General features: G+C 52.4%; 1 protein-coding gene across 1 annotated transcript; it reads left to right on the top strand.

The window, feature by feature from the left end:
* The first annotated feature begins 1,224 nt into the window (after positions 1-1,224).
* On the top strand, positions 1,225-20,926 carry LOC139266682 (netrin-G1-like). The gene is made up of 7 exons (XM_070884272.1): positions 1,225-1,637; positions 4,871-5,043; positions 6,699-6,728; positions 8,825-8,890; positions 9,814-9,981; positions 18,695-18,829; positions 20,697-20,926. The coding sequence occupies exons 1-7, from the start codon at positions 1,225-1,227 to the stop codon at positions 20,924-20,926; spliced, it is 1,215 nt and encodes a 404-aa protein (XP_070740373.1).
* The last annotated feature ends 716 nt before the right edge of the window (positions 20,927-21,642 follow it).

Genomic DNA, 21,642 nt, shown 5'->3' with positions numbered 1-21,642 from the left:
GGAATTAAGGGTTATGGGGAGCGGGCGGGTAAGTGGAGCTGAGTCCACGGCCAGATCAGCCATGATCTTGTTGAATGGCGGAGCAGGCTCGAGGTGCTAGACGGCCTACTCCTGTTCCTAATTCTTATGTTCTTATGAAGTCCATGCTGACTATTCATTATTATACTTTTGCTTTCTAAATGTTCTTCTATATTCTCCTTTAGTAAGGATGCCATTATTTCTTCAACACCGATATTAAGTTGACCGGTTTTCAGTTCCCTGGACATGCTCTATCTCCCTTCTTAAATATAAATATTACGTTCCCTATCTTCCCATCCTCAGGTACGACACCTTTTTATAACTAATTATTAAATATGTGCCTCTGCTATTTTTTCCCCAGGTTCAATTCTAAAGCACAGAAGTGTTCCGTCCAGACCTGGGGTTATATTTAACCCGTGCTGTACCTGCCCTGGGCGTGTTTGATGGGACAGTGTAGAACGAGCTTTACTCTGTATCTAACCTGTCCTGTACCAGTCCTAGGAGTGTTTGATGGGACAGCTTAGAGGGAGCTTTACTCTGTATCTAACCCATGCTGTACCTGCCCTGGGAGTGCTTCAAGGGACAGTATAGAGGGAGCTTTACTCTGTATCTAACCCGAGCTGTACCTGCCATGGGAGTGTTTGATGGCACAGTGTAGAGGGAGTTTTACTCTGTATCTAACCCGTGCTGTATCTGCCCTGGGAGTGTTTGATGGGACAGTACAGATGGAGCATTACTCTGTATCTAACCCATGCTGTACCTGCCCTGGGAGTGTTTGATGGGACAGTGTACAGGGAGCTTCACTCTATATCTAACCCGTGCTGTATCTGCCCTGGGAGTGCTTCATGGGACAGTGAGAGGGAGCTTTGTTCTGTATCTAACCCGTGCTGTACCTGCCCTGGGAGTGTTTGATGGGACAGTGTAGAGGGAGCTTCACTCTGTATCTAACCCGTGTTGTTCCGTCTCTGTTTCCAGGAGAACCCGTACATGTGCAACAACGAGTGTGATGCTCACATGCCCGAGCTCGCACACCCGCCCGAGCTGATGCTGGATGATGAGGGGCGGATTCCCAACACCTTTTGGCAAAGCATCTCCTGGAGGAGTTTCCCCGAGCCCCTCCTGATCAATATCACTCTGTCCTGGGGCAAGACCATCGAGCTGACCGAGGACATAGTCATCACCTTTGAGTCGGGCCGGCCGGAGCAGATGGTCCTGGAGAAGTCTCTGGACCATGGCCGGACGTGGCAACTCTACCAGTTCTACGCGGCCGACTGCCTCACCTCCTTCGGGATGGAGCCGAGAAGCGCCCGGGATCTGAGCCCGGCCTCGGTGCTGGATATCATCTGCACGGAGCAGTACTCCAGGGGCTACGTGTGGAAGGTGGACAAGATGGTCCGCTTCGAGATCCAGGAGCGTTTTGCCCTGTTCGGGGGGCCCCGTCTCCAGGACATGGCCTCGCTGTACGGCCAGCTGGACACCACCAAGGACCTGAGGGACTTCTTCACCCTGACCGACCTGCGGGTCAGGCTGCTCCGGCCGGCCACTGGGGCCACCAGTGTTGACCAGCACAACCTCTCCAAATACTTCTACGCCATCTCCAACCTGGACATTCGTGGCCGGTGAGAGCTCCTCGCCCCTTCTGGCCAGAGTCGCTGACCCCACACTTCACACGCAGGAGGCGTCGTGTCTCATGCCAACATATGGGGCACTCACACGGCCACGTTCTGGGGCACTCACAGGACCAACATCTGGGGGTAATTCACAGGGACACCTGGGGGGGAACTCACAGGGTCAATATCTGGGGCACTCAGGGTCAACATCTGGGGGCACTCACAGGGCCAACATCTGGGGGTAACTCACAGGGGCAACATCTGGTGGTAACTCACAGGGGCAACATCTGGGGGTAACTCATAGGGACAACATCTGGTGGTAACAGGGACAACATTGTGGTTAACTCACAGGAACAACATCTGGGGGGCACTCACAGGGCTAACATCTGGGACACTCAGGGTCAACATCTGGGGGCTCACAGGCCAACATCTGGGAGGGCATTCACAGGGTCAACATCTGGCGGGGCTTAGGGTCAACATCTGGGGCACCCAATGTCACCATCCGATGGGAACTCACAGGGCAACATCTGGCGGCACGCTATCGGGGCCAACATCGGGAGCACGCTTTCTGGGTGCACATCTGGGGGCACCCACGGGGCCAACATCTGGGGGCACTACCAAGGAGAAATCTGGGACACTGTATCAAGGCAACATCTGGGGAACTCTATCAGGGCCAACATCTGGGGGATACTCTCAGTCTATCAACTTGGTGATACTCCATCAGGGCAAATAGCTGGTGTTCCCTATCAGAGCTAACATCTGGGATACTCTATCAGGGATAACATCTGGCATGGCACTCTATCAGTTATCATCTGGAGGGCACTATATCGGAATAAACATCTGACACACAATTTCAATGAACATCTGAAGGGCAGTCTATCAGGGCCAACATCTAATTACGAGGAGGGATTACACAAACTAGGGTTGTGTTCCCGAGAATTTAGAAGGTGATTTGATTGAAGTGTTCAAGATATTAAGGGGAACTGAAAGGGTAGATACAGAGAAACTATTTCCCTGGTTGGGGATTCTGGGAGTAGGGGCATAGTCTAAAAATTAGAGCCAGACCTTTCAGGTGTCAAATTCGGAAACACTTCTACACACAAAGGGTGGTAGAAGTTTGGAACTCTCTTCCACAAACGGCAGTTGATGCTGTACCAATTGTTAATCTTAAATCTGCGATTAATAGATTTTATTAGCCAATGGTATGGGGCAAAGGTGGGTGAATGGAGTTAGGTCACAGATCAGCCATGATCTCATTGAATGGTGGAGCAGGCTCGAGGGGCTGAGTGGCCTCCTCCTGTTCCTGTGTGAACGCTGGGTAACTGGGGAGGTTTGACAGCGATAGATGGGGATCTCTCCCCTGGCCCACTGGGCACCGCCAGCTGCCCCTGTGTCGGGTGTTTGAGCTTTCCTGAATGGCCCTGCGACAGTGGGCACAGACCAGCACTGTGCCAGCTCCCCCTGCCCCTGTCGATGGGCCCATTAGCGAGCTTTCACAGTCCTGCTGGCTGACTGGCGATGAGTCAGCGAGTTCCTGCTCAGTGTTCAACCAATCGAGCAGCACGGAGCGAGCAGAGTCTGTCCCTTTACTCTCAACACTGCCGAGCTCCAGTCTGATCAGGATTCAGAGAGTGAGAGGATCACACAACACAGGGGGAGGCCATTCAGACCATCGGGCCTGTGCCGGTCTTTGAAAGAGATACCCAATTAGTCCCACTCCCCGCTCTTTCGCCATAGCCCTGCAAATCTTTCCCTTGAAGTATTTATCCAATTCCCTTCTGAAAGTTACGAATTAATCTGCTCCCACCGCCCTTTCAGGCAGCGCATTCCAGATCACAACAACTCGCTGCGTAAATAAACTCTCCTCATCTCCCCTCTGGGTCTTTTACCAATTACCTTCAACCTGTGACCTCTGGTCCCCGACCCTCCTGCCACTGGAAACAGTTGCTCCCTATTTACTCGCTCCAAGCCCTCCCTGATTTGAGGAATGATTGTGACTGAAGGCTTCCTTCGTGTTGGATCTATATTCAGTCTGGGTCAGCGAGTTCCCATTCTCCCATCACACAATCTCCGGGGCTCGGAGCCATTCCCTCATTATTCCACACTCAGCTTCTGGGAGGCTCGTTCCAGCTTTTAGCCGAGGACAATCTTCAGACACTAATTAGAGAACAGGAGCAGTAAAATGTTTACGCTGCCGTTAATGTGACTCCAAGGAACTGTCTGGGTATCTGCTTAGTTCAGCAAACAGTGCCCAGAACTGACAATTTGCTGAATGTGCAACGTACAATCTGCGGATTGTGAAGCTTCACCCTCGCAGTGAGTTAAACTGCGGCTCGATGCTGTTAGCACAGAGTCACCGAGACCAGCGTTCTCACGCTTCACGGCACAGAGACCGTCACAGCACTTTGGGCCTTTCCAAATCGCAACAACAACAACAATTTCTCATCCTTGTCTAAAAATCCCTCCTTGGCCTCTCCCACTCCCTATCTGTGTAACATCCTCCCACCCTACAGCCCTCCGAGATCTCTGCTCTCCTCCAACACCAGGAACAGCCCTCCGAGATCGCTGCTCTCCTTCAGCACCAGGAACAGCCCTCCGAGATCTCTGCTCTCCTCCAACACAGGCCTCTTGTCCATCCCCCACTCCCTTCGCCCCACCATTGGCGGCCGTGCCTTCAGCTGCCTGGGCCCTAAGCTCTGGAATTCCCTCCCTAAACATCGCCGCCTCTCCACCTCTTTCTCCTTTAAGACGCTCTTTAAAACTGACCTCTTAGACTAAGCTTTTGGTCACCTGACCTAATATCTCCTTATGTGGCTCGGCGTCAGTTTATCTGATTTATGCTCCTGTGAAGCACCTTGGGACGTTTTACTAGCTATAGGCGCTATATAAATGAAAGTTATTGTTGCAGTTGTAGATGTTGTTGTTGTTGTTGTAAAGAAATAACTTGTGAGAGGCGCTCTATAAATGCAAGCTCTTCCTTTGAGGGGCCTGGAAGGCCGGAGCTGATCAGAAACTCTCTCCTAACGTGTTCTTATTGCTGCCCAGAATCTGATCGTCAATCAGCGGAAACACACCCAGAAACTGACCCGCCGCCTGGGTTGAAAGGCAGTAAGTGGGAGAAAAATGTTGCTGTTTCCAGAGCGAAGCTGGGAAAGGGAGAGCGGACTCGCGGAACGGCCAGTCCCCAGTCTAACCCGGCTGCTCAGCTTATTTTAAACCAGCTTGCTGTTGTTTTTTGCCAGGTGTAAGTGCAATCTTCACGCCAACAACTGTATCTGGGAGAAGGGGAAGCTGAGTTGTGAGTGTGAGCACAACACCACGGGGCTGGACTGCGGGAGATGCAAGAAAGGCTTTCAAGGCCGAGCGTGGAGAGCAGGCTCGTACCTCCCAATCCCCAAAGGGACGGCCAATGTCTGTGAGTAACCAGAGCTGCTCCGGCCCGGCCCAGTGCCGGCACCAGATTCCCTTCACATTTCATTCTCAGCCCAACTCCCGCAACGTGCCAACTCCAAAATACAACCCACCCATCTTTGTCATTGTGTTCATGTGGGAACAGAGACTCACAGCGGGAAATTGGACAGAGCCAGGGACAGAGATAGGGTCCGTGCCCACAGCTCCATGCTGAGGGAGGCGGGGCGGAGTGGGGGGGGAATAGGGGGAGGGGGGTGGAGAGAGAGAGGGGGAGTGGGAGGGAGAGAGAGAGGGAGTGTGGGGGGGGCGGGGGAGAGGGAAAGGGGGGTGAGGAAGAGAGGGAATGTGAGGGAGATTGGACAGAGCCAGGGACAGAAATAGGGTCCGTGTCCATAGCTCCACACAGAGGGGCGGGCGGGGAGAGAGAGAGAAGGGCAGAGGGAGGGAGCGAAAAAGGGGGGAGAGAAAGAGAGATGGAGGGAGAGAGAGAGGGGTGTGTAGAGAGAGAAAGAGAGAAGTAAAGAATGAAAGAGAACAAACAGAAAGTGGGAAACAGTGAAATAGAGAATGTGAGAAAGAGGGAGAGAGAGAAGCAGAGTAAGTAACTGAGAATGAGAGATGGAAAGTAAGGGAGAAGAAAAGAGAGAGAAAAGGAAATTGAGAAAGAGAATGGAAGAGATCTGGAAAAGGAAATAAAAATGAAAGAAAGATTATCCAATTAGTCCCACTCCCCGCTCTTTCCCCATGGACCTGCAAATGTTGCCTTTTCAAGTATTTATCCTACTCCCTTTTGAAAGTTACGATTGAATCTGCTCCCACCGCCCTTTCAGGCAGCGCATTCCAGATCACAACAACTCGCTGCGTAAAAATAATCCTCATCTCCCTCTGGGTCTTTGGCCAATCACCTTCAATCTGTGTCCTTGGGTTACCCACCCTCCTGCCCCTGCAAACAGTTTCTCCTTATTCACTCCGTCAAAACCCTTCCTCATTTTGAAGCCCTCTGTCAATATAATGTCGGGGTCAGTGAGCGAGGGGGGATCGCTGGCATTATGTAGAGGGTGAGGTTGTCATAGCCGCAGGGGTTGAATTTGCTGAAACCTCACTCCGGACACCCACACATACAGAGCCAGCAGTGAGGTGCAGACTGATGTGAGAATGGAATGTTCACAGCTGGATGAACATCTGGGGAACAGCTGGGGAGGGTGAGAGGAGAATAAGCCTCTGTGTAATCAATATCTGAAGCAGATCAGGAAGTGAAGGTTGTGAGGGACATCTGTGGCCTGCTGTGTGTGGAATGTCCAGAGATCAATATCCAGATAGTGAGCTGACTGGGCAGTGGGGGAGGGGTGTGTGTGACCACTGATGCCCTTCCGTATTAACTCTGCGTACTTACACACTAATCGCACGTAGTGGGAGCGTCCCCACGTACTACTCTCACACACCTTACGGGAGCACTTTAGCAACTCTACCTGGTCTCACACAGGGCTGGTGTGAGTGCTCAGAGGATGCAGCACGCCAATCCCCCATCAGTTCCTTGTTCGTGAGTTTGAGTGACGTCGATCTGATGAACACTCCGTGTAATGGGTTGTGGTAATGTGTTTATCGATAAAGATTGTTAATCAGATGTCTCTCTAACTCTCTTTCCGTTTCCCTCTCCAGGCCTCCCTCACCCCTCCGTGGCGAGTGGCCGTAAGTATGCTCTCTGACCTGTGACTTGCTGACCCAGAGCTCATTTCTGTATTGGGAATGATCCGCTTCCCTCAAACCTCCCTTGTCGCTCAGTGAGCGAGGAACAGGTGTAGGTGTGAGCAGGGATTGAGTGTGAGCAGGGGCTGAGTGTGAACAGATGAAGGTGTGAGGCAGATTAGGTATGAACAGGGCTGGGATCAGGAGTCTGCTTGCCCGTGTATCTATGCAGTAAAGTATAATCTCCTCGAGCAGTGCAGCAGATATAAAGCAGGGAAGATGTAATATATACGACGCACATCTTAGCTGAGACGAAAATGCTTCTTAACTGTGTCTCAGTGAGAACGTTCAGTGGGAAGTGGAGGGAAGATTTGTAGAAATCCATATGGTGGTTGAGGCCGAGATCAATGGGGACCTGTTGTTATCCCAGATGCAGGAATGGGAACTGGGTGAGTGTCTCGGCCTCAATCTGTTCCCCTTTGTTCCTGGATCTTACATCAACTTGTTCCCGTTTATTTAACCCTTCGCATGCTGTCCATGTCATTCCAAACCATCCGCCATATCGCAACCCTGAACCAACACCCAGACTGACCAGGAGCAGAGTGACCATAATTTCTCACACTGACCAGGAGTGACCATAACTCCCCATACCGACCGGGAGTGACCATAACTCCCCACACTGACCAGGAGTGACCATAATTCCCCATACTGACCGGGAGTGACTATAACTTTCCACACTGACCGGGAGTGTCCTCAACTCCCCACACTGACCAGGAGCGACCATAACTCCCCACACTGACCGGGAGTGTCCTCAACTTCCCACACTGACCAGGAGTGACCATAACTCCCCACACTGACCGGGAGTGTCCTCAACTCTCCACACTGACCAGGAGTGACCATAACTTCCCACACTGACCAGGAGTGACCATAACTCCCCACACTGACCGGGAGTGTCCTCAACTCTCCACACTGAGCAGGAGTGACCATAACTCCCCACACTGACCGGGAGTGACCATAACTCCCCACACTGACCGGGAGCGACCATAACTCTCCACACTGACCAGGAGTGACCAAAACTCCCCACACTGACCAGGAGTGACCATAACCCACCACACTGACCGAGACTGGGGGTCAATGAAACGTTACACTTTGACCCCAAACCTGCTCCTTTCTTGCCCAGGTACAGCCAGAACTGATACTCAAAACCTTCATCACCGACACAAACTGAACGAAAGACAAACTAGTTCTAATATCTGGCGAAGAATCTCCATTTTCTGCTGAATTACTGAGTGAGTTGTTGCTGTATTCAGTCACACTGAATAATAACAGGGAGACTCCGTCACATCTGGCATTACACAGTTTGCCTTTCAAACTCTCAACCCACTCGAATGTACCCCCGTAATCCCACAATAACAGCCTGTCACGGCCTCACCCCATTTAATCATCGCTCCGCGGACCAGATTCCCACTAATTATCCATCGATCCGCTTCGAGCGACAGCCCGGGCAGTGAGTAGACCCGGGGAAGTGATTGATTGATCCGACATTGGTTCCCGGTCCAGCAACGCCTCCAATTTATAATTCTCATCCTCGCGTTCAAATCCCTCCGTGGCCCCACCTCTCCCTATCAATAAAGCCTCACACCCTACAGCCCTCCCTATCTCTATAACCCCTCCCACCCTACACCCCTCCCTATCTCTATAATCCCCTCCCACCCTACAACCCTCCCTATCTCTGTAACCTTCTCCATTCCTACCGCCTTCCCAAGCCTCCAGCTGCCTGGGTCCAAAGCTTTGGAATTCCCTCCCTAAACCTCTCCATACCACCTCGCTCTGCTCCTTTAAGAATTTCCTTAAAACCTATCACTTTGACCGAGCTTTTCGTCTCCTGTCCTAATATCTCCTCCCGAGTCTCGGTGTGAGTTTCTGTCTGATTGGCGGTGTAGCGGAGATGGAAATGTCCGTTTACTTGTCTCTCGGATACTCCTGCCATCCCGGACAGTGTCCACTCGATGTGTGTGCGTACAGTACTGATGTTCTGTTCAGAACGCGTTGTTCTCCAGCTGGGATTAATAATTGCTGATTTCTCCTGACACATGCAGCTGACCCAATGCTCGGTCGCACACGGCCAAGAATCTCATCACTAGCGGTCACGACCCCAGAGCAAGGTAGGAACTCTCAAACACCGCGACTGGCTCAGAGCACATGAGAAAGCAAGGATTTGCATTTATATATTGTTCCCTCAGGACTGCCCCTCCGGCAGGGCAGCAATCCCTCAGTACTGCCCCTCAAACAGTGCAGTGTTCCCTCAGTACTGTCCCTCCGACAGTGCCGCACTCCCTCAGTACTGTCCCTCTGGCAGTGCAGCAGTCTTTCAGTACGACCACTCCGGCAGTGCAGCAATCCCTCAGTAATGCCCCTCACACAGTGCAGCACTCCCTCAGTACTGCCCCTCCATCAGTGAAGCAATCCCTCAGTACTCCCCATCACACAGTGCAGCACTCCCTCAGTACTCCCCCTCACACAGTGCAGCACTCCCTCAGTACTGCCCCTCCATCAATGCAGCAATCCCTCAGTACTGTCCATCTGACAGTGCAGCGCTCTCTCAGTACTACCCCTCCGACAGTGCAGCACTCCCTCAGTACTGTCCCTCCGACAGCACAGTGCTCCCTCAGAACCGCCCTTCCGACAGTGCACCACTCCCTCAGTACTGCACTGGGAGCGTCAGTCTGGATTATGGGCTCAAATCTCTGGAATGGGACTTGAACCGATGACCTTCTGACTCCGAGGCGAACGTGCTGCCCACTGAGCCACAGTTGAAAGGCCCCTAACTTGGCAGTGCTGTGTAAAACCCGGCACAGAATCTATAACCTGGGATTGGGACCATCCATTGCCATCTGCCTGATTCAATGCAAACCGTAACTAGCCAGGAGTCTGATGTTTTCCCCTCACTGCTAAAAGCCTCAGTGTTCCCTCCCTCCCTCCCATTCCAGCCATTTCCTCCCCACCTCTCATTCCTGCAGCATGTGACCCTCTCACAGTCTGCAAACTGTCTGTGTCCCATCTACACTCTCTGTCTTTTCCCTGCAAGCCTGCGAATGCTTCGGCCATTCGAACCGGTGCAGTTACCTCGAGCTGCTCACCACCGCCATTTGCGTGAGCTGTAAGCACAACACTAGAGGCCGACACTGCCAGTTATGTCGGCTGGGCTACCACCGAAACCCTTCAGCACAGCTGGACCACCACAACGTTTGCCTAGGTCAGTTCCTGTTACAATCTCTGCTCTCTCCTTCTTTCACCCTTCTGCTTTCAGCCCAAAACAAGATAAAGAAACAAAGAAAATACCTTCAATAGGGCTGAGCAAAGCACGTCGGAAATCAGCCCCTCTTTCCCCAGTGACCAGCCTCAACCCAACCTTTCCCCAGTGACTAGACCATGACCCAACCTTTCCCCAGTGACTAGACCCCGACCCAACCTTTCCCCAGTGACTAGACCCCGACCCAACCTTTCCCCAGTGACGAGACCCCGACCCAACCTTTCCCCAGTGACTGGACCTCGACTCAACCTTTCCCCAGTGACGAGACCCCGACCCAATCTTTCCCCAGTGACTAGACCCCGATCCAACCTTTCCCCAGTGACTAGACCCCGACCCAACATTTCCCCAGTGACTAGACCCCGACCCAACCTTTCCCCAGTGACTAGACCCCGACCCAACCTTTCCCCAGTGACCACCCTCAATCCAACCTTTCCCCAGTGACTAGACCCCGACCCAACCTTTCCCCAGTGACTAGACCCCGACCCAACCTTTCCCCAGTGACTAGACCCCGACCCAACCTTTTCCCAGTGACTAGACCCCCAACCCAACCTTTCCCCAGTGACTCGACCCCGACCCAAGCTTTCCCCAGTGACTAGACCCCGACCCAACCTTTCCCCAGTGACTAGACCCCCGACCCAACCTTTCCCCAGTGACTAGACCCCGACCCAACCTTTCCCCAGTGACTAGACCCCCGACCCAACCTTTCCCCAGTGACTAGACCCCCGACCCAACCTTTCCCCAGTGACTAGACCCCGACCCAACCTTTCCCCAGTGACTAGACCCCCGACCCAACCTTTCCCCAGTGACTAGACCCCGACCCAACCTTTCTCCAGTGACTAGACCCCGACCCAACCTTTCTCCAGTGACTAGACCCCGACCCAACCTTTCTCCTGTGACTAGACCCCGACCCAACCTTTCCCCAGTGACTAGACCCCCGACCCAACCTTTCCCCAGTGACTAGACCCCCGACCCAACATTTCCCCAGTGACTAGACCCCGACCCAACCTTTCCCCAGTGACTAGGCCCCGACCCAACCTTTCCCCAGTGACTAGGACCCGACTCAACCTTTCCCCAGTGACTAGACCCCAACCCAACCTTTCCCCAGTGACTAGACCCCGACCTAACCTTTCCCCAGTGACTAGGACCCGACTCAACCTTTCCCCAGTGACTAGACCCCAACCCAACCTTTCCCCTGTGACTAGACCCCGACCCAACCTTTCCCCAGTGACTAGACCCCAACCCAACCTTTCCCCAGTGACTAGGACCCGACTCAACCTTTCCCCAGTGACTAGACCCCAACCCAACCTTTCCCCAGTGACTAGACCCCAACCCAACCTTTCCCCAGTGACTAGGACCCGACTCAACCTTTCCCCAGTGACTAGACACCGACCCAACCTTTCCCCAGTGACTAGGACCCGACTCAATCTTTCCCCAGTGACTAGACCCCAACCCAACCTTTCCCCAATGACTAGGCCCCGACTCAACCTTTCCCCAGTGACTAGACCCCGACCCAACCTTTCTCCTGTGACTAGACCCCGACCCAACCTTTCCCCAGTGACTAGACATCGACCCAACCTTTCCCCAATGACTAGGCCCCGACTCAACCTTTCCCCAATGACTAGACCCCGACTCAACATTTCCCCAGTGACTAGGCCCTGACCCAACCTTTCCCCAGTGACTAGGCCCCGGCTCAACCTTTCCCCAGTGACTAGACCCCTACCCAACCTTTCCCCAGTGACTAGACCCCTACCCAACCTTTCCCCAGTGACTAGACCCCTACCCAACCTTTCCCCAGTGACTAGACCCCGACTCAACCTTTCCCCAGTGACTCGGCCCCGGCTCAACCTTTCCCCAGTGACTAGGCCCCGACCCAACCTTTCCCCAGTGACTAGGCCCCGACCCAACCTTTCCCCGGTAACTAGGCCCTGACTCAACCTTTCCCCAGTAACTAGGCCCCGACCCAACTTTCCCCAGTGACTAGGCCCCGACCCAACCTTTCCCCAGTGACTAGACCCCGACCCAACCTTTCCCCAGTGACTGGACCTCGACTCAACCTTTCCCCAGTGACTAGACCCCGACCCAACCTTTCCCCAGTGACTAGACCCCGACCCAACCTTTCCCCAGTGACTGGACCTCGACTCAACCTTTCCCCAGTGACTAGACCCCGACCCAACCTTTCCCCAGTGACTAGACCCCGACCCAACATTTCCCCAGTGACTAGTCCCCGACCCAACCTTTCCCCAGAGACTAGACCCCGACCCAACCTTTTCCCAGTGACTAGACCCCGACCCAACCTTTCCCCAGTGACTCGACCCCGACCCAACCTTTCCCCAGTGACTAGACCCCGACCCAACCTTTCCCCAGTGACTAGACCCCGACCCAACCTTTCCCCAGTGACTAGACCCCGACCCAACCTTTCCCCAGTGACTAGACCCCGACCCAACCTTTCTCCAGTGACTAGACCCCGACCCAACCTTTCTCCAGTGACTAGACCCCGACCCAACCTTTCCCCAGTGACTAGACCCCCGACCCAACCTTTCCCCAGTGACTCGGCCCCGGCTCAACCTTTCCCCAGTGACTAGGCCCCGACCCAACCTTTCCCCAGTGACTAGGCCCCGACCCAACCTTTCCCCGGTAACTAGGCCCTGACTCAACCTTTCCCCAGTAACTAGGCCCCGACCCAACTTTCCCCAGTGACTAGGCCCCGATCCAACCTTTCCCCAGTGACCAGGTCCCCGACTCAACCTTTCCCCAGTGACTGGGCCCCGACCCAACCTTTCCCCAGTGACTAGGCCCCGACCCAACCTTTCCCCAGTAACTAGGCCCCGACCCAACCTTTCCCCAGTGACTAGGCCCCGACCCAACCTTTCCCCAGTGACTAGACTCCGACCCAACCTTTCCCCAGTGACTAAACCCCGACCCAACCTTTCCCCAGTGAATTTTCCCCAACCAGTCTTTCCCTAGTGATGAGGCCTGGCCCAGGCTTTCCCCAGCGATGAGGCCTGGCCCAGGCTTTACCTAGCGATGAGGCCTGGCCCAGGCTTTCCCTAGCGATGAGACCTGGGTCCACCCTTTCTCTGGCGATGAGGCCTGGCCCAGGCTGTGTTGAGATAAATTGAAAGCTCTGTGTTTTGACGATATAATCATTGCCTCCCTGTCTCCATTGTTTTTTAGGAATTTGTATGTTGTTTGTAATATGTCCTTACTATACAGTATAAATGCACACGAGGCCCACATTTGAGAGAAGGTCACTCTGTGACCAGTTACCTTTATTGCCAAGACCTCAAGAGACAGACGGTGGGTGGAGCTTCCCCTTTTGTACCAGGAAGTCCAGGTTAGGAGTGTCTCCCACAAGTTCGCCCCCTGTGGTCAGTGTTCTCAAGGTGTACAACTTAGGTTAGCTTAAACATGGGTCACAATGACAGTTGAATACATCACCACCCCCCCAAAGTCTTATTGGGATCACAGGTTAAGTCTCTCTGGTGGTTGATGCTCCCTTGTAAAGTGCCTGAGTTGGGGCTCCGGTTGTTGGGCGCTGGCCTGAGTGTCTGCTGTTTGCAGTGCCTCAGGCGTGTCCGGACTGCCCACAGTGACTGGGCTCTCCTCCACTTGGTTCTGGTGTTCGGTCACCTGTGGTGGAGTAAACTCTACGTAGTGTTCTTCCTCTGCTTCTTCTATGGGGTTGCTGAACCTCCTTTTAGTTTGATCCACGTGTTTGCGGCAGATTTGTCCATTGGTAAGTTTAACTACCAAAACCCTATTTCCCTCTTTGGCAATCACAGTGCCTGCAAGCCATTTGGGCCCTGCAGCGTAATTAAGGACAAAAACAGGGTCATTGACATCAATACACCTTGCCCTCGCATTCCTGTCATGGTAGTCACATTGTGACTGACGCCTGCTCTCAACAATTTCTTTCGTAGTAGGGTGTATAAGGATAACCTGGTTTTGAGCGTCCTTTTCATTAGCAGCTCTGCAGGTGGAACCCCTGTGAGCGAGTGTGGTCGGGATCTATTGGCCAACAGGAGACGTGACAAGCAGCTTTGTAGGGAACCCCCTTGGATTCTGAGCATCCCCTGTTTGATTATCTGCACTGCTCGTTCCGCCATTTGAGGCCGGCTTGAACGATGCCATTCTGACATGGTTGATTCCATTGCCTGCCATGAAGTCCTGGAATTCAGTACTTGTGAAGTACAGGCCATTGTCGCTGACCAAGACGTTCGGTAGACCATGGGCGGCAAATATTGCCCATAGACTTTCTACCGTGGCAGAGGATGTGCTTCAATTTCAAATGGCACACTCAATCCATTTGGATTAAGCGTCTACAACAACCAAAAGCATTTTTCCCATGAAAGGACCTGCGTAGTCCACATGGCTTGGCGGGCCAGGACCAGGGCTATGGGGGGCTTCCCTGGCTGCGTTGCCCAGCTGAGCACATGTGTTGCATCTGCGAACACAAAGTTCCAGGTCTGCATCTATCCCTTGCTACCAAACATGTGACCTGGCAATTGCCTTCATCATGACAATGCCCGGGTGCTCATTGTGAAGTTCTCTGATAAACACCTCTCTGCCCTTCGGTGCATGTCTACTCGGTTTCCCCACAGTAGGCAATCAGCCTGAATCGAGAGTTCATCCTTGCGCCTATGAAACGGTTTAAACTCCTCAGGGCATGCCCCGTACATGGCTGCCCAGTCCCCATTCAGGACACATTTCTTAACTAAAGACAGCAGCGGGTCTTTATTTGTCCAGACCTTAATCTGATGGGCTGTCACAGGTGAGCCTTCGCTTTCGAAAGCTTCAACAGCCATGACCATCTCAGCATCATGCTCAGCTGCCCCCTCAGTGGTGGCTAGTTGGATCCTGCTGAGTGCATCGGCGCAGTTTTCAGTGCCCGGTCTGTGTCAAATTGTGTAGTCATAGGCAGCTAAGGTGAGTGCCCACCTCCGTATGCGGGCCGATGTACTCGCATTTATGGCCTTGTTGTCGGCCAAAAGGGATGTTATTGGTTTGTGATCTGTCTCCAGCTCAAATTTCCTGCCAAACAGATACTGATGCATTTTTTTTACTGCATATACACATGCTAGCGCTTCCTTTTCTACCATCCCGTAGCCCCTTTCTGCCTGGGACAGACTTATGGAGGCATAAGCTACCGGCTGTAACTGACCATTGGATTTCATATGCTGCAACACACACCCGACCCCATAGGATGACGCATCATCTGTTAAAATTAGTTTCTTACACGGGTCATATAACGTTAACAGTTTGTTAGAGCACAACAAATTGCGTGCTCCATCAAAAGCCCTTTCCTGGCTGTCCCCCCAGACCCAATCACGACCTTTGCGTAGGAGCACGTGTAGCGGCTCTAACAGCATGCTCAATTTGGGAAGAAAGTTACCAAAATAGTTCAGGAGCCCCAGGAGCAAACGCAGCTCTGTCGTGTTATGGCTCTCTGGATCGTTTCCGTTTTGGACGCAGTAGGTTTGATTCAGTCTGCTGCTACCCTCCTCCCGAGGAATTCGACCTTTGGAGCTAAGAAGGCGCACTTCGCCTTTTTCAGTCGCAACCCTACCTGGTCCAGTCTGCATAGCACCTCCTCCAAGTAGTGGAGGTGTTCTTCAATATCGTGACCCGTGATGAGCATGTTGTCTTGAAAGACCACTGTCCTTGGAATCGACTTGAGGAGGCTTTCCATATTTCGCTGAAAGATCGCGGCGGTCGAATGAATCCCGAACGGACATCTGTTATACTCAAACAACCCCTTGTGTGTCGTGATGGTGGTCAGCTTCTTTGACTCACTCGCCAGCTCCTGGGTCATGTAAGCTGAGGTCAGGTCCAATTTTGAAAAAAGTTTGCCACCGGATAGCGTCGCAAAGAGGTCCTCCACTCTCGGTAGCGGGTACTGATCTTGGAGTTATACCCGATTGATGGTGGCCTTGTAATCGCCACATATCCTGACCGACCCATCCACCTTGAGCATCGGCACGATTGGGCTCGCCCAGTCACTGAATTCGACTGGCGAGATGATGCCTTCCCTCAGCAGGCGGTCCAATTCGCATTCTATCTTTTCCCGCATCACGTACGGCACCGCTCTGGCCTTGTGGTGTACTGGCCTGGCGTCCGGGTTTATGTGAATCACTACCTTGGTCCCCATGAAAGTGCCGATGCTGGGTTGAAATATTGAGTCAAATTTGTCCAGGACCTGTGAGAATGATACTCGCTCCACAGAAGAAATTGCATTGACATCGCCCATTTCCAGTTCATGACAGCAAGCCAACTCCTCCCCAGTAGTGCGGGACCGTCCCCCGGGAAAATCCAGAGTGGCAACCTGTTCTCCGAATCTTTGTGGGCCATGGCTACCGTGGTGCTACCTAGCACCGGAATGATCTCCTTTGTATATGTCTGTAGCAGTGCGTCAATCGGCAATAATTTTGGCCTCCTGGCCTTGGACACCCACAACCTTTCGAACTGTTTGATACTCATCAGGAACTGGCTGGCCCCCGTGTCTAGCTCCATTAATACTGGGATGCCATTGAGGAGCACTTTCATCATTATCGGTGGCATCCTGGTGTATGAACTGTATATGTGCTCCACCTGAACTCGCTGAACTTCAGCTTCCAGTGATTTCCCCCAGTATTCATTTGGCTTCGTAGGGCTTACATCGGGCCCGTCCTCCTCGTACATCAACCTGGCTGCAGGATTCCTGCACATACGCGCCAAGTGACCGCTGATGTTGCAGTTTCTGCAGGTATATTGCTGATACCTGCAAGCTCTGGCTGGGTGTTTGCTTCCACACCTGCAGCATGAGCTGGAGGCTCCATTGTTGGAAACAAAAGATCCCTTACCAGTCGATCGTCTCTGACTATCGCTGTAACTGTCCTTATGCGCACCATTAACAGATATTGATGAACCCATTATTGGCCGCACATTGTCCATTGCGATGGCCTGAATCGCCGTTCAGCTAGCCATTGTCTCTGTTGAATTCCCCCTTTGGGTTCGACTGCATGCTGGGGCATGTCTGATTGCCCATGTCTGCCTCGAGAACTGTGTGCCGCGTTAACAATGTTGACTCCCTGGTCATTTGACGCATTTGAGCCAAGATTTTTGCCAAAAATCATTCTAGTCTCTTCCTCCCCTGAGATAATTGTCTGGGCTATCAGAGCCGCCACTTCCAAGGTCAAGTCTTTGGTCTCAATCAGTTTCCTGAAAACCCCAGCATGCCCGATGCCCTCAACAAAAAAGTCTCACAGCATCTCCGCTCTGCATGCATCTGGGAACTTACAGAGTGACCTTCTCTCAAGTATGGGCCTCGTGTGCATTTTTACTGTGTTGAGGTAAATTGAAAGCTCTGTGTTTTGACGATATAATCGTTGCCTCCCTGTCTCCATTGTTTTTCAGGAATTTGTATGTTGTTTGTAATATGTCCTTACTACACAGTATAAATGCACGCGAGGCCCATATTTGAGAGAAGGTCACTCTGTGACCAGTTACCTTTATTACCAAGACCTCAAGAGACAGACGGTGGGTGGAACTTCCCCTTTTGTACCGGAGAGTCCAGGTTAGGAGTGTCTCCCACAAGTTCGCCCCCTGTGGTCAGTGTTCTCAAGATGTACAACTTAGGTCAGCTAATACATGGGTTACAATGACAGTTGAATACATGACAGTTTGTATTCTCGTTAAACGACCATCCTGCATCGTAGCAGCGTTGCTTTCCTCTGCTCAATGTTACCCCTCCCCCCCAGTGTCCACCAACAATCCTCTCTCTCCATTTCCTCATCTCCTCCCATTCTCCACACACACAATTACACAGAATGTGCAGCACTGAAACAGGCCATTCGGCCCAACCGCTCCATGCCGGTGTTTATGCTCCACACGAGCCTCCTCCCACCCCTCTTCATCTCACCCTATCAGCATATCCTTCTATTCCTTTCGCCCTCATGTGTTTATCTCGCTTCCCCTTAAATACATCGATACTATTCGCCTCAATCACTCCCTGTGGTAGTGAGTTCCATTCTCTGGATAAAGAAGTTTCTCCTCCATACCCTATTGGATTTATTAGTGACGATCTTATATTTTTGACCCGAGTTTTTGACTCCCCACAAGTGGAATCATCTTCTCTACGTCCACCCTATCAAACCTCTTCACAATTTTAAAGACCTCGATCAGGTCACCCCTCAGTCTTCTCTTTCCCAGCAAAGAGCCCCAGCCTGGTCAGCCTTTCCTGATAGGTACAATGTCTCAGTTCTGGTATCATCCTTGTAAATCTACTTTGTACCTTCTCCAGTGCCTCTATGTCCTTTTTATAATACGGAGACCAGAACTGTGCCCAGTGCTCCAAGTGCGGTCTAACCAAGGTTCGATACAAGTTTAACATCACTTCTGTGCTTGTGCATTCTATCCTCTATTGATGAACCTGGTTTGTTTTTTCTGGCCTTGTTAACCTGCGTTAATTCTGTGCAGTCGCCCCAGGGAGTGGAACACGGGCCGTGTGCAGTCAGTGTGTGGAGGATTGAAGCTGTTTGTAAAGTGTTGGAGACTTGTTTCACCCCCACAGTCTGAGGCTCCCTTGTCCTGGCTCGCACTCATTCCTGTCGCTGAGATTGTGTCGCTGTATTTATTGGGAACAGCCGTGTGCAGTGTGTGTGTTGTCTTGTTTCTGCAGACTGTGAGTGTCACCCTGATGGCTCGCTCCACCATCGCTGTAATTCCACGGGATATTGTGACTGTAAGGAGGGGGCGACCGGGCCCAAGTGTGATAGGTGCCTGCCCAGATATTACTGGCACAGGGGCTGTCGAGGTAAGTAACCGTTCCAGCACCAGCCCCTCCCCTCACTCCGCCCCGGCTTCTGGGTGTCAGGGTCAGCAGAGTATCCGATAGCAGAGGTACCGTGGGGGGAAACACAGAGGCTTTTAGTGAGTGAATCCCCCTGGACTCTCCCATCACCTGCCACACAATTAGTGGCACAGCTCCTCGCAAAGGGAGGCCTGGAGTTCAGTGAGGGCGGGTCATAGAATCAGACAGCACAGAAGGAGGCCATTCGGCCCATCGGGCCTGTGTTGGCTCTTTGAAAGAGCGATCCAATTACTCCCACTCCCTGCTCTTTCCCAATAGACCTGCACATCTTTCCTTTTCAAATATTTAACCAATTCCCTTTTGAAAGTTACGATTGAATCTGCTCCCACCGCCCTTTCAGGCAGCGCATTCCAGATCACAACAACTCGCTGCGTAAATAAATTCTCCCTATCTCCCCTCTGGTCCTTTGCCAATTACCTTCAACCTGTGACCTCTGGTCCCTGACCCTCCTGCCCCTGGAAACAGCTTCTACTTATTTACTCGATCAAAAACCTTTCATAATTGTGAACACCACTATTAAATCTCCCTTTAACCTTCTCTGCTCGAAGGAGAAGAATCCCAGCTTTTCCAGTCTCCCTCATAACTGAAGTCCCACATTCCCAGTATCATTCCTGTAAATCTTCTCTGCTCCGTCTCCAAGGCCTTGACATCCTTCCTAATGTGCCCAGAATGAGACAGAATAATTGGACACAGAATTTAATCCTCAGTTTCTGCCTCAATATTTAATCCCATCCTAACTTGCACCAAGTCCCGTTCACCCATCCCACCTGTGCTCGCTGATCCTCATTGGCTCCCAGTCTGGCAATGCCTCGAATTTAAAATTCTCATGTTTGTGTTCAAATCCCTCCATGGCCTCATACCTCCCTATCTCTGTAATCCCCTCCACCCGACACCCCTCCCTATCTCTGTAATCCCCTCCACCCGACACCCCTCCCTATCTCTGTAATCTCCTCCACCCGACACTTCTCCCTATCTCTGTAACCTCCTCCCACCCTACACCCCTCCCTATCTCTGCAACCCTCTCCAGCCCTACACCCCTCCCTATCTCTGTACCCACCTCCAGCCCTACACCCCTCGCTATCTCTGTAACCCCCTCCAGCCCTACACTCCTTCCTATCTCTGGAACCCCCTCCAGCATTAAACCCCTCCCTATCTCTGTAACCCCCTCCAGCCCTACGCCCCTCCCTATCTCTGTAATCCCCTCCAGCCCTACATCCATCCCTATTTCTGTAACCTCCTCCAGCCCTACACCCCTCCCTATCTCTGTAATCCCTCCAGCCCTACATCCCTCCCTATAACCTACTGCAGCTCGACACCCCTCCCTATCTCTGTAATCTGCTTCAGCCCTACACCCCTCCCTATCTCTGTAACCTCATCCAGCCTCATAACCCTCCCTATCTCTGTAAACCCCTCCAGCCAAATAACCCTCCACAAACTCTGTGCTCTTCCAGTTCTGTCCTCTTGCATATTCCCGACTCTAATCGCTCAACCATTGGCGGCCGTGTCTTCAGCTGCCTGGGCCCGAAGCTCTGGATTTCACTCCCTGAACCTCTCCACCTCTCGCTCCTCCTATAAGACCATCCTTAAACCCGACTTTTTGGGCCAAGCTTTTGGTCCCCTGTCCTAATATCTCCTTTTGTGTCTCGGTGTTAAATTTTGTCTGATAACCTGTGAAGCACCTTGGGACGTTTTATTACGTTTAAGACGCTATATAAATGCAAGTTGTTGTAAAGGTGAGAGAGAGTTGGAACAATCTGTAACGTGGGAGAGTTTCTATGACCTGACCTTTCTTTTCTCTGACCTCTTGCAGCGGGCGTGTGCGATAACTTTCTGACGCGGTGTGAGAACGGAGGAGTGTGTGAGGACAATGGGAGGTGTGTGTGCCCCGCTCCCTACACCGGGCTCCTGTGTGAGAAAGGCCAGTGTAGGGAGGAAGTGGGAGGGTGTGTCTCCCAATCCCCGCGGGACCCCACCTTACACCGGGTGCTGCTGTCGCTGACTGCGCTGCTAACCACCGCTAATGGCCGCCCGCCGCTCTGACCGGCTTCCAGCGCCATGGCCGCTCACGGGAAGGTGCGAAGAGCGTAGGAGTATCCAGCGTTTACTGCGTCGCCGGTAAAACACGCTCCCCTCCCCCGCCCCCAACCCTGGGAAAGGCAAAGTGGAACCGAGGCCGGAGCCCACCCAGCCCGACTGGACATGAGAGGCCGGACGGAATGGGCAGTCAGTGGGGACTGGACTCTCGGACTCCCCGCGGGGCCCAGGCAGCTGCTAATATTCATTCTGTAATCGCTAGCCGCTCGGCCCATGTCCAGCTTTGGGACAAAGAAAGAAAGAAAGGACTTGCATTTCTACATCGCCTTTCACCCCCTCAGGACGGCCCAAAGCGCCTCACAGACAATGAAGGACTTTCTCAACAAACAGCAATGTGATAATGACCAGACAATCTGTTTTACTGATGTTGGTCAAGGGATAAATATTGGCCAGGACACTGGGGATAACTCCCCCACTCTTCTTCCAAATAGTGAAATGGGATATTTTACACCCACCTGAGCGGGCAGACGGAGCCTCGGTTTAATGTCTCATCCGAAAGATGGTACCTCCGATAGTGCAGCACTCACTCACTCACACTTGTTACTGTTATGTCTGTAATGCACTTATGAATGACTCCATGAGGCAATGTGTTGTACTCAAACTGTAGTGACCTTGTTCCTTTATTCATAACTCCAGAGTCAGGCACAAACTTGGTGGGCAGT

This window comes from Pristiophorus japonicus, chromosome 7 (assembly GCF_044704955.1).
Source record: "Pristiophorus japonicus isolate sPriJap1 chromosome 7, sPriJap1.hap1, whole genome shotgun sequence".
Lineage (NCBI taxonomy): Eukaryota > Metazoa > Chordata > Chondrichthyes > Pristiophoridae > Pristiophorus > Pristiophorus japonicus.
The sequence above is the reverse complement of the archived record's forward strand: the minus strand, read 5'-3'. Positions and strand labels throughout refer to the sequence as shown.

Bases quoted from the DNA above. Each gene is read 5' to 3' on its own strand.
- LOC139266682 (XM_070884272.1), top strand. From the start codon at position 1,225: ATGGTCCTGGAGAAGTCTCTGGACCATGGCCGGACGTGGCAACTCTAC. The intron at 8,891-9,813 runs GTAGGAACTCTC...TTTCCCTGCAAG, and splicing joins GGTCACGACCCCAGAGCAAG to CCTGCGAATGCTTCGGCCAT. The intron at 9,982-18,694 runs GTCAGTTCCTGT...TTGTTTCTGCAG, and splicing joins CCACCACAACGTTTGCCTAG to ACTGTGAGTGTCACCCTGAT.